This window comes from Schistocerca nitens, chromosome 4 (genome assembly GCF_023898315.1).
Source record: "Schistocerca nitens isolate TAMUIC-IGC-003100 chromosome 4, iqSchNite1.1, whole genome shotgun sequence".
Lineage (NCBI taxonomy): Eukaryota > Metazoa > Arthropoda > Insecta > Orthoptera > Acrididae > Schistocerca > Schistocerca nitens.
Window position 1 is genome coordinate 113,946,178 of NC_064617.1, and position 13,712 is coordinate 113,959,889.

General features: G+C 42.7%; 1 protein-coding gene across 1 annotated transcript in view; it reads right to left on the reverse strand.

Annotated features, from left to right (window-relative positions):
- LOC126253189 (serine/threonine-protein kinase SMG1) overlaps nt 1-13,712 on the reverse strand; it is a 395,243-nt gene that overhangs the window by 179,489 nt on the left and 202,042 nt on the right. The window contains exons 24-26 of the mRNA XM_049954353.1: nt 11,371-11,548; nt 3,132-3,490; nt 1,863-2,089 (exon numbers count right to left, since the gene is read on the reverse strand). Of these exons, the coding sequence (XP_049810310.1) occupies nt 1,863-2,089; nt 3,132-3,490; nt 11,371-11,548 (764 nt within the window). The remainder of the gene's footprint in view (nt 1-1,862; nt 2,090-3,131; nt 3,491-11,370; nt 11,549-13,712) is intronic.

Consider the following 13,712-nt stretch of genomic DNA (forward strand, 5'->3'; position numbering starts at 1 on the left):
GCGTAGTTCATGAGGGACCTCTACAAGCACATACATTCAATGTATTCTATTCCTCCCTTGCACTATAAAACAGTCTCCAATTTCTGTCCAAAGCAAGCGCATGCACGACAATGACTCTTCATAGACAAAAATTAGTGGCATCACATTAGAATGTAAAGATTTATTGGAGATCCTTTCATTTACATTCCATGTGTAATAAGACAAATTCCTTAGACCAAAACAAACCAAAATTATGTGTCATTCAGTTTAGTACCACGTGGCGTATGTGGGCAGGTGCACTGTGTTGCTGAAGAAATAGTGTTGCAGATGCCTCTCTTTCTATCCAAGGGTTCGCGGAATTCACACTAAAGTTCATTTGAATTTATTTTGTAACTTTAAAAAAATGGCAGGGGGGTGGGGGGCGGGTGGGGGGGTGAGGATAGATACTAGATACCCCACACAGGACACAGCACTTAGGACATGAAGACTGGCTGAAAATTTTGTTCTGGCAACAATGAGGATGTCTGCTGGACTCTGTGCAAGTCTGCTGCTATTTCTCTGGGTGATTTTTGCACTCTACTGTGAAAATCTTTGTAAGAGAAGAATCTGATTCATCCTGCAGTATCATTTTTCAATGAACACAAGATCAAATTGCAGTGACTAACTGGCTTCATCCTAGAAATCTCAGAGCATATGTATTACCTTGAACATGCAGGATATGTATCCAAATTCTATGGTGTTGATTCACTTAAATGGATGATCTGTGCTAATGATTGTATCAATTGCATTGGATTCTATTAAGTATGTGCACTGACTCTTTCGATGAATTCAGCGAAAGTTATAATGTAGTATTTACAGTGACGCTTTCTTAATAGTACACTGTAATCTTTTATAACTATTCTGAAGCAGATTAATCGTCGGTAAAGCAGATGCCAGACTGAGATTCATACGAAGAATCCTAAGGAAACGCAGTCCGAAAACAAAGGAAGTAGGTTTAGGTACACTTGTTTGCCCACTGCTTGAATACTGTTCACCGGTGTGGGATCCGTACCAGATAGGATTGATAGAAAAGAGAGAGAAGATCCAGCAGAGAGCAGCGCACTTCATTACAGGATCATTTAGTAATCGCGAAAGCATTACAGAGATGATAAACAAACTCCAGTGGAATACTCTGCAAGAAAGACACTCAGTAGCTCGGTACGGGCTCTTGTTGAAGTTTAGAGAACATACCTTCACCGAGGAGTCAAGCAGTATATTGCTCCCCCCTACGTATATCTTGCGAAGAGACCATGAGGATAAAATCAGAGAGATTAGGACCCATACAGAGGCATACAGACAATCTTTCTTTCCATGAACAATACGAGACTGGAATAGAAGGGAGAACCTATTGAGGTACTCAAGGCACCCTCCGCCACACACCGTCAGGTGGCTTGTGGAGTATGGATGTGGATGTGGATGTAGCTGTAGGTGTAGAACACATCACAAACTGTGGATTTCAATTGTTTTAAGATGCTAATTATATCTGCTGCTGAGAAGCCCCTTGTAAATTATGGCTCTCATCAATCTTGCACTTTGTTTCAACATACTGAGATTAAGACTGTTTACTTGAATAAACTGGCAGAGCAGGATGTCAACAATGACCTCTGGTAGAAGACCAATTGATGGGAAATTCTAATTTAAATTTGTCTGTATTTTAGTGAGGTATGCTGTACATTTACCCAGCTCCATTGACCTGGCAACTGCTGCTAAATAAGACTGTTTTTGCCCTTTATCGTAACATGCTTATAATCTCTCTTACGCGCGCGCACACACACACACACACACACACACACACACACACACACACACACACACACACAAACTGAAGACATAGTAACACTTACTTTGTAAGTCTACACCATGAGGTCCAATTGGAATTGGTCCCAGCTGACACGCTAGTAACTGCAATATGGAATCACGAGTGTTGTCCATTACTGAGTGACCTTCCTGGAGCCATTTGGCAAATGTGAGAAGAATACGTGCTGTTCTTTCAGCCCCTTCTGTTCTTGGCAAAGGCTGTTGCTGTGCTGCTATCACACACACATTTAAGGCTTCCTCACGTTGATCACAGCTGAAAATTATAATACTTATAAATGACATAACAAAAATGCACATATCAAATAACAAAAAATTTCAAATAATAATACTTTTAGATGACGGATCAAAAACACATCTCAAAATATCAAAAATTTACTACTACTCAAAATATGAAAATAGTCCAATGTTAATGTTTTAAAGGCATTCTAAGTTTCTAAAAGCTCTGTGATGCCCATTTAATGCCTTCCACACAAATTAAGTAGGTTTTCCTTACAATGTAAGACACTAAAAACCACTTTCATATCCCCAGTAAAGCTTGTTTCTTTCTTGTTTTGAACATTTAGATCAGTTGCAGTATATTTCACTTCAAAAATCACACACACTAGATACACCAACATGAATTTATGGGATTAGACAGAAGCCCAAAGATTAGAGTTTATTTGTTTATTCAGCACACTTCCACTGACTAATGAGTTAAGGTTTATCCATGAAGAGAGAAATCAAGAGATGTGATGGAAGCCAAATGACAGAATTCACATAAGTAAAGGTAACTGGTAAGCTAACAGACATCATATACAAGATACAGGAAAGTCACTATGTTCTGAATGGCCACACTTTCTGTTGGGAAGAGCATGAATGAGAGTAGACAAAACCAGTGCTGACAACAACACAATCTTCTTCGTAGTGACCAATCTATTTCCACAGAAATCTATTTTGACAAGAGCAGTAGCTTTATCCACTGTGGGAGTAAATGCGCAAGAGTTCAGGAAATGACATACACACGTCAAGTAGGTTCAGAGTCTGAAATTCATCCAGTCTTTAGCTCAGGAGGGACAAATCTGTAGTAACCGGAAAGAATTACCTTGGATCATCTAACAGAACCTGATAGGAGCAGCCAGCCCTTCTGCACCCTGTAATTTTATTGTTTTCTCAAGCAATTTTTGTACGTACCAGGTATGCAAATACACGTCTCCTGTTTGTCATCAGATAACTGAGAAGTGTATTTGCAACAGATCTACTGGGAAAGCCTGAAAAGTCACTAATATGAGTTATGGTTACTTCAAGCAACTACTTACTTGTACAATAATTTTGCTATTTCAGAACATGCACGAGCTTTTTCAGCATCCCAAGGCAAATCCGAGTCAGCAGCAACACGGCAAGCTATCTCCAACAATCCACCACTATCATGGTTTGTCAATATTTGCCACCTGTGTGCTGCATGCTCAATTAACAATCTCTGAGCCAATGCTAAGTTGCCCTCCTTGCGAGCAACACGAGCAGCTGTCAGTCGCATTTGGTTTAACACTTCAAAATTTCCTGTATCATCTGGATTTGTACCGTCATTTACATCAAGTTGCTCCAATGTATGTGCCCACCATAAAGCACGACAAAGGGCCCAAGAATTAGTCTTCTCCAGACTCTCATCACTACAAGTCTGAAATAAGTAAATCAGTCAATCAATAACAATATAATTATAACAACAATTACAAAATAAAATTCAGTTGACAGTTGCAAATGTGTATTTATTTTGCTTTACCTGTTTTGACAAACTAATTTGTCATCTTCATAAGCTTAGCATTAATTTAGCAGATGTCCATATCTTGTTCATTAAAGAATATTGGTTTAGCAGATGTCAATATCTGCTTCACAAAAGAATATTCTGACATCTGGTAAAAAAAAAAATGTTAAGCTCCTGAAGATGATTAATTTGTCGAAAGCGGTAAAGCAAAAATTTGCAACTAACAGCAATTTCATTCTGAAATAACATTACAGTTGCTGAAAAATAACAGCTACGAATAAAATAATAATTTCCAAACAGGCACACCGAACACAGTTATTGAAACGAAAATATTCTTCAATGAAGTGCCAAAGAAATTGTTTATATATAAACAGGCAGAATGTGGCGCTGCAGTCAGCAACACCTATATAAGATGACAAGTGCCTGGTGCAGTTGGCAGATTGGTTGCTGCTGCTACAATGGCAGGTTATGAAGATTTAAGTGAGTTTGATACATGGTGTTACAGTCTGTGCACAAGCGATGGGACACAGCACCTCCATGCTAGGAATGAAGTGGGGATTTTCCCGTACGACCATTCCATGAATGTACCATGAATATCAGGAATCCAGTAAAGCATCAAATCTCCAACATCGCTGTGGCCAGAAAAAGATCCTACGAGAACAGGACCACTGACAACTGAAGAGAACCGTTCAACATGACACAAATGCCTTCCGCTAACTGTTGTTAGACCAGCAACAAGTGTCGTCGTGAGAATCGTTCAATGAAAATTATCAATAAGGGCTTTTGGAGCCGAAGGCCCACTTGTGTTCCCTTTATGAATGCACAATACAAAGCTTTACACTTAGAGTGGGCCCATCAACACTGAGATTGGACTGCTGATGATTGGAAACATGTTGCCCGGCTGGACGCGTCTCATTTCAAATTGTATCGAGTGGATGGACGTGTACAGGTATGGAGACAACTTCGCGAATCCATGGACCCTGAATGTCTGCAGGGGACTGTTCAAGCTGGTGGAGGCTCTGTAATAGTGTAGGGGATGGGCAGTTGGAGTGATAAGGGATCCCCGATACATCTAGATATGACTGACAGGTGACATAAATAAGCATCCTGTTTGATCATCCGTATCAATTCATGTCCATTGTGCATCCCAATGGACTTATGTAATGTCAGCAGGACAATGCGATATCCCACACATCCAGAATTGCTACAGAGTGGCTCCAGGAACACGGTTCTGAGATTAAACACTTCCACTGGCCACCAAACTCCCCATACGTGAACATTATGGAGCATGTCTGGAATGCCTTGTAATGTGCTGTTCAGAAGAGATATCCACCCCCTCATACTCTTACAGATTTATGGACAGCCCAGCAGGATTCATGGTGCCAGTTTCCTCCAGCACTACTTCAGGCATTAGTCAAGTCCATGCCACACAGTGTTGCAGCACTTCTATGTACTTGGCAGGGGCCCTACACAATATTATGCAGGTGTACCAGTTTCTTTGGCTGTTCAGTGTAGAATGCACTGCTATTTTAAAGAAATTTACAGTTTCATTTAATTATGTAGGATGTTCATTTAGCATCAGTTTGTTGATTACATTCAATATATATACACTCTGATGTTAATTGTTTTAAAGGATCAAAGAAACCCTTTCCCCTTTTTCATTGAGTGTTTTAGAATGATGCAAACACATATCAACAGTCACAAGAGTTACTAAGCACTACTGGAGACTGACATTGACACTTGAAATGCAGAAAAGCAGAAAAAGAAAAAGGGAATGCTTCAAAATTATATTTAAACAGAAATGGGGTATGAAGATCAGCTCGGAAGCCCACTCTTAATGACTCAGGCATATATTTTATTTTACTAAATAATCATGCCATTTAAGAAACATATCGGAGAGCAAGAAGTCAACGTGATTGGGGAATTTTCTCTGAAGAGATGTTAACACTTAATTTGATCCAGTTGAGGCAGATAACCGACTTCTTTCTGAAAAATCAAAGATATTTGTCAGTGGTTAAAAAAAATCTACCTGGCATTCAAGGGGGGGGGGGGGGGGGTGACGGAGCGGGGAGGGGGGGGGGGAGAGAGAGGGAGAGAGAGAGAGAGAGAGAGAGAGAGAGAGAGAGAGAGAGAGAGACTTATTGATTCCTAATCCAAAGATTCTTTGGAAAGATAGTACAAAATCAGAACAAAAGAAAAAAATCATAATAATTTTATAACTACTTTACAGAACTTCACAAATTTGTCAGACATGGACGTGAAGGAATGGAAAATGAACAACAGTTACTTCTGATTTTTTTCAGCACTGTTTATTTTTTCTTTCTTCCACATATTTTTTCATTCTTTCAATCTGCTGTTTCCTTTGTTCAATGGTGAAGATTTTGTCTCTTTTTTTGTTCTGTCTTGAAAAACCTCAAAGTCTTTAATTTTCTGTTTTTGGATGTCTCCTTCAGAAACAATTCCTTTTAGGTATTTTTGAGTTTCACTGATCCAATTGCATTTGCTCTCTTTGTTGAAGTATTTGAATATTTGTTTATTCAGTCTGCACTTTGCTCTATTCTTTTTATATTTCTAAAGAAGGTATCATGCTTTTATGAATTGTGTCAAAGTTTTGGGAGTTTCCTACACAGTTCTTTGGTATATATTACATTTTCACCATTTTTGGCCATAGAATTTTCTGGAACATCTTTCTCCCTCTATTCCACGGTTTGTTGATTTGTTTAGAGGAAGGGACCAAACAGCGAGATCATCAGTCCCATGGGATTCGGGAAGGATGGGGAAGGAAGTTGACTGTGTGCTTTCAAGGAATCATCCCAGAATTTTCCTGAAGCAATTTAGGGAAATCACGAAAAATCTCCATCAGATTGGCTGGACACAGGTTTGAATCATCATCTTCCCAAACTGCGCCACCTCGCTCGGTACCTATTCCTGTTCTCTCTCTATTTTTCTTACTTCAAGTAAAGCAATACAGTGATGAGCCAAAACATTACAATCACCTCCTCAGTAGAGTGAGAGATCCATCTCTGGAAAGCAACACTGCGGCAATCCTGCATGGCATCAATTCTGCTAGTCCCTAGTGGGTTTCCAAAAGGTATGTGGCACCGATGCCTATCTTGGACAGTTGACCTGCTGAAAGTAGGCATCACACTTGGGAAAGACATCAAGCACAAACGAATGCAGGCAGTCCACTATAATGTTCACATAGTCCACAGGTATCACGGTGCTTTTGATTAGTTCCCTTGTTCCGAATTAAACAATGCCACAAGGACGAGAATAAAACAAAACAAGACTGACAACACAAAATGGAGAGAAAGGAAAAACCGCAAGAATGACGGAAGGGCAACAAACACTTAAATGGAAAAAAGGGGAAAGGACAACTACAGAGACGCAAGAAACAGGTAAAAAGAGATTAAAACGACAAAACAGAGTACCATGGCTGGTTGACCATGAGAATAAAAAGGAGAATCAAGCCACTATGCAACACATTAAAACCTCCATCCTCAAAGAACTAGGGTGGATCAAATGATAAAACCCACTCTCACGAATAAAACGTAAAACTAAATCAGACGATGAGGTGTTGTCAGATAAAATTAGCAGCAAAGAGTCCGGTAACCGAAGATTTCATCACAGGGCAGTCAAAGTGGGACAGTGCACCTGAATATGGACCACAGTCAACCAGGTGCCGCATCAATACTGAGGCAGGTCTTCACGGAGCAGGAGGTAAACGTGGGTCGTCCAAGCGTGGCTAATGCAGAGCCAGCAGAGAACCACAGAGTCCCTGCGAGAGGCCCACCTGGAGGACTGCCACACATTTGTAGTCTCCTCAATGGCAAACAGCTTGTTGAGCGTACCGAGATTATGCCATTCCGTCTCCCAAAGCCAAAAAACCTGGTGATGTAAAAATGAATGAAGGTCAGATATTGGAATGCCAATCTCCATAAGCAGTTCTGTGTAGCCTTTTTGGCCAGCCTGTCAGCAAATTCATTGCCTGGGATTCTGACGTGTCCTGGGTTCCACACAAGCACCACTGAACAGCTGGACCGTTCCAGGGCTTAGATGGACTCCTGGATGGTCGCTACCAAAGGATGACCAGGGTAGCACTGGTCGATAGCTTGTAGGCTGCTCAAGGAGTCAGTACACAGAAAAAACAACTCCCCAGGGCATTAAAGGATGTGCTCAAGAGCACGAGAGAGAGCCACCAGCTCTGCAGTGAAAAGGTAGGTTGGCTGGTTGGTTTGTGGGATTAAAGGGACCAGACTGCTACGGTCATCGGTCCCTTTTTCCAAAAAACTAAAACCACCCACAGAGAATAAAAAAAAAAAAAAAAACAACAGAAAAGACGGCAGATGACACAGGACAAGAAATACTCAGACAGAGATCAGACAAAACAAATTAAAATCACACAGAGTGTGACAGTGGTTGACCGACCATAGAGAAAAAAAGGAAAAGCCAACCACCGAGAACACATTAAAAACTCAGTTTAATATCTTAGGCCAAAGGCCAGAATCAACACAAAAAAAAACCATAAACACTCAGATTAAATGATAAAAAAAAACCTGCCCGAATAAAACGCAAAACTAAGCCTGCCATGACAGTCATCTGTTAAAATGGCAGGGAGCGTATCAGGCAGCACAAATGTGTGCCTGACCACAGCTACAAGGGGACAGGCCAACAAAATGTGGGCCACTGTCAAAGCCGCCCCGCAACAACATAGAGGGGGGTCCTCCCGACACAGTAAATAACTGTGCGTCAGCCGGGTGTGGCCAATGCAGAGCTGACAAAGGACAACCGACTCTCTGCAATTGGGTTGCATGGATGACCGCCACACACCCGTCGTCGCCTTGATAGGACGGAGTTGGTTTGGCGTGGGCAGATTGCTCCATTCAGCGTCCCAAAGAGAGAGAACTGCACGGCTTAAGACTGCCCAAACATCAGTCTCCGGGAGGCCTACCTCCAGAGTTGGTTCACTGGTGGCCTGTTTGGCCAGGCGGTCCACAAGTTCATTGCCGAGTATCCCAACGTGGCCTGGGGTCCACACAAGGACCACAGAGCGGCCACAACGGGCAAGAGTATGCAGGGACTCCTGGATAGCCATCACCAGACGAGAGAAAGGGAAACACTGGTCGAGAGCTTTTAAACTGCTCAGGGAGTCGCTACAGATAACGAAGGACTCACCTGAGCAGGAGCGGATATACTCTAGGGCACGAAAGATGGCGACCAGCTCAGCAGTGAAAACGCTGCAGCCAGCCAGCAAGGATCATTGTTCGGAGTGGTCCCCTAGAGTTAGAGCATAACCGACCCGACCAGCAACCATTGAACCGTCAGTGTATACAACACCAGAGCCCTAATGCGTGGCTAGGATGGAATAAAAGCGGTGGCGGAAGGCCTCTGGAGAGACTGAGTCCTTTGGGCCCTGTGCCAATTCCAGCCGAAGGCAAGGGCGAGGCACACACCACAGGGGTGTACGTAAAGGGGCCCGGAAAGGAGGTGAAAGAGGGAAAACCCCAAGCCCAGAGAGAAGCTCTCTGACGCGGACCGTGATCGTACAACCCGACCAGGGCCGACGTTCTGGCAGATGGACGACTGACTGCGGGAACAGGAGACGATAATTAGGATGCCCGAGCAAGCTACAAACATGGGCAGCATAAGCGGCCAGTAAATGTTGGCGCCGTAACCGCAGTGGAGGGACACCTCCCTCCACAAGTATTCTGTCCACAGGGCTGGTCCGGAAGGCACCAGCGGCAAGTCGTATCTCGCTGTGTAGGATTGGGTCCAGCACCCGCAACGCAGATGGTGATGCTGAGCCATAAGCCAGGCTCCCATAATCCAGACAGGACTGGATTAACGCCTGGTAGAGCCGTAAGAGGGTAGATCGGTCGGCACCCCAGCTGGTGTGGCTCATGCATCGCAGAGCATTTAGATGCCGCCTACACATCTGTTATAGCTGCCGAATATGACGCAGCCAAGTCAACCGGGCATCAAAAACCACACCCAAAAACCTATGTGACTCCACCACAGCAAGAAGTTCGCCATCAAGGTAAAGCCGCGTCTCCGGATCAACAGTGCGTCGTCAGCAGAAATACATAACGCAGGTCTTGGCGGCTGACAACTGAAAGCCATGCGCTACAGCCCAAGACTGCGCCTTGCGGATAGCGCCCTGCAGCTGACATTCATCAGCTGCAATGCCATTAGAGCTATAGTAAAGGCAGAAGTCGTCAGCATACAAGGACGCTGAGACAGACGTTCCCACCGCCGCAGTCTTGACATGTGGTGCTGGAAGTGCAGCGGGAAGACATGTGCCCAAACTTCCAGCACTTAAAGCACCGCATTGGGGGAGGGACATATGGTTTAACGTCACAGTGGTAAACCAATGAATCATCCTCAAATGCCAAGATGAAGGCATCGGTAGCAACCCTGGTGTCTTTGGGTCCCCTGAAAACGCGCTGGATGAAATGAACATCCTGCCATTCTACATTGGCGTGGAGCTCATCGTCAGGCTGCAAAAGGTGGTCACAATAGCAAATAATCCCCTGGACCATGTTGAGCCTTTTATGGGGAGCGACAGAAAAAGGAATATCACACAGCTTATTACAGGCGAGTAATGCTCGGGACTGGGCTGGCGATGCTGTCTGAATCAAGACTGCGCCGGTTTTGCATCTTGGACAGCACTGTCACTTCTCCAAACTTATCCTCAAGGTGTTCAACGAAAAATTGAGGCTTCGTAGGTAGAAAAGAGTATACATCGGTTCTGCTACAAACTAAAAACCGAGGCGAATATGGCTCTCTCTGTTCTGTAGCTCTACATTCCTCCCATGGTGTAGTGAGGAAGGAAAACTATTTAGGATCATACCTGACGGCATTGTATTTATCTTGCCCTTCTTAGAGACTGCTGGTGTACGGCCACCAGCAAGAGATGACTTAGTCCGCTTCATTGCGGGTCATCCACCCTGATGTCACCCACTTCGATCAGGGGCTCTCCCCACGGGCGCCACCCATACACAGCGAAGGCCACTTGGCATGATGGCTGTTGCCGGAAGTCCTGATGCCCCAGGAAGACAGGCATCTACTCCTTGGCATACATGGGAAGTTTATAGCTCAGGCATCAGCAGTGCGATCCCTGTGTTGTCAGGGATCATGGGTACATGACGGCTCCGCCACAATGGACTTGCAACCGTGCTCGATATTGGGGGGGAGAAATCCAATATTGTCTCCTGTCCTCTTTCGCCCTCATGCCAACGGAAGAAGATGACGTACTCTGGAAAGTGTCCATGCCCAAATAGTTTAATTGCAGTTGGAGATGCAAAGCCATGACAAGAGATTCAGGACATCGAATCTAATGGCATTCGTGCACCATGTAAGGCATCATTCCCCATATGGTCTGCACGTCTGTAGAATTTTGAAACTGGCGGGTCAAACCATAGAGTGGGCTGAAATCTGAAAGAGTCCTTTTAGTCGCCTCTTACAACAGGCAGGAATACCTCAGACCTATTCTAACCCCCCAGACCCACAGGGGAGGGGGAATCTTATTTAACAGTGTTTTTGGGCCAACATGGGAACACACAAGGGGTTGCTTGCTGCGAATCTCCAAGTGCATCAATATGCACTGAACGGTGTGCTCTGAAACGCTAGTGCCTGCACCAACACTGTACTCTACCATCAGATCTGCAACACATCATTGCCTATCCTGCTTTAACAGAACAAGAAAACATACTCAGGGGGTGGGGGAGGGGGTAGAGAGAGAGAGAGAGAGAGAGAGAGAGAGAGAGAGAGAGAGAGAGAATATTTTTCATACTCACCATTTTAAATGTATTTACAGCTGAGTGGCCATTAAAATTATCTCTCAGGGCTGAAGCAGCGCAATGCAGTAGCGTTGCCTCCTGTATAAATTCTGAAGGAGAGTGGCGAATGCCCTCCTGGAGATGGAATTGAGCCACTTTCAGACAATCTTCAATTTTTTCTCCCCATTCCACCAACCTGTTTGCAAGAAAACAGGATACCACATACAGTTTCTGACATCTTATACAAACCATTAAGCTATACTAAGATAGTGAATATTTACTCCAGTGAATGTATTTGTGATGCAGTAATAAGACCAAGAAAATGCCAACGCCCATGCACAAACGTAATTAAGCAGATGCACTGTGTAGACAAGTGACAGGTACAAGCATCTGCATGCGAATGATTGTCATGTGTTACAATCTTATACGGTCACAACATAGATATTGGTCCAACCCTTTACGTGTACTATAACATTGTGTTTTAATTGCATCAGCCTGCATGTAAAGAAACATTTTGAATTGAACATTCTTTTTTCTCACCTAATAGCAAAGTTCCAGTTGCGTCCGTGTATAGACATCACCATTGTGTAAACAACAAATGGTACAGCCATTAAATTGGTATGAATTGGTTGTCACAGGATTTGAATGTGCCACTGCCAATACTTATACGGCACAGGCTGTGACATACGAGCATTTTGCCAAGAGATGGGAACAGAGAATACATTTCCCAAAAATCACAATTATTCTGCAAACTGATGTGTAGCAACTCTACTGAACCAACATACTGCAAAAGCCTTTACATACTTTATTTTTTATCATTCTTTAAGTTTTTTCCAGCTCATAATCTGGCTGGAAAATCACTAATTCCTTTAACAATGTCTCAGCAGGCAGCCATTCAGCCATTGTTAAGGCCAGACTGAAATTCTTATACGAGTGTAATTTGAATGTGTTTAAGGTTGGAGAACCATGCTTAAAATCTGATCCACACTTATTTCAAGATGACACATCACAGATGAAATAAAATTAATTAATGACAACACGTACACCATAGATAAGCATGTGTGTGTCAACCCTTTCGTTGCTACAGGCATGCTCTTTGTGTTCCATGCTGAGGCAGCTTTCGTTATGGCTGCACTGTTAGCCAAATATTGGTGCCTGTGCTGAGAGATGATGTTCTGACCGATACAAAATACTTATCATCCCATTTTTCAAAAACTATTAGATGAAAAAAATTGATTTTTGGACATCTTACAGTCTGATTTCTTCACTCGATAAAGAATCAAATTTCTTTTCGTTATCCATCGTACTTACTGCGCTGCATCAAATTAAGTAAAACATTGCATGAAATTTTAAAGATTTTGCAGAGATAAAACCATATTGTGTACACTTTGCGTTTGGTTGATTTTAGCTCATACATTGCAGTGAATGAAATGTAGATAAGATGTTGAAATTTTATTTAAAGTTTGCACATTACAAATCATGCGGTCTTAAAAATTGTCATATCTCAAATGATTCAAGATACTGCAATGAGGTTTTTTTGCAAACAATAGCACGCAATAAGGCACATGTTGTATGATAAATCCTCAAAACTTTTTTATTGACCGAGATATTGACATAACTCGTTTGAAGCAGTGCAAGGTCAACGGCTCAGAATACATTCAGATGTGCATAGCATTGTAGGAAAACTCAAGGTAGCATGTATATAAATATACATCCACAATACGGCGTAGTAGGATGCGTACAGAAGCCCACAGCTGCGAATGGGTTTCCAGTAATTACAACAAAAACAAAATAGTATGTTTTACTACTGTAATTGTCATGCATAAACAAATAGTGTGCACCACTCTACTGGAGAAACTTCAAGTTACAATCAGAATGAGCTTGCCAAACTGCTTTTCAAAGTCTGAACTATTCAAACAGCTTTGTCTTTGGGAGGAACAGTGAGGGAATATAGTTACCTCTATCATATGTTAACTTTGCCTTACATTTTGGGCACACTGATTGTGTCATCACATATAGCACTCATCTAGGCAATACTCTGTTTATAGAAGACAGTGAGGGGAGAAAATTTAATTCTGCAATACTTTAATGTTGCATTCACTACGGAGGAAGCAAAGTTGTACACCTTGTACGTAAGATGATTTCCTGAAAATTGTGTTAATTTCAGTGAGGATAAGGAGAGATGTTTCACCAGGATGTGAAAGTGATGGAAGAAAGTTATCAGGATACATGGAACAGATATATGATGGCAGACTACTGCTTGAGCATGCAACACGATTCTCCTGGAAATCCTGACAACAGGAAATCAAACACACAGATCTCTACAATGATAATTGAGAACTTGATGTTATATTCAAAGT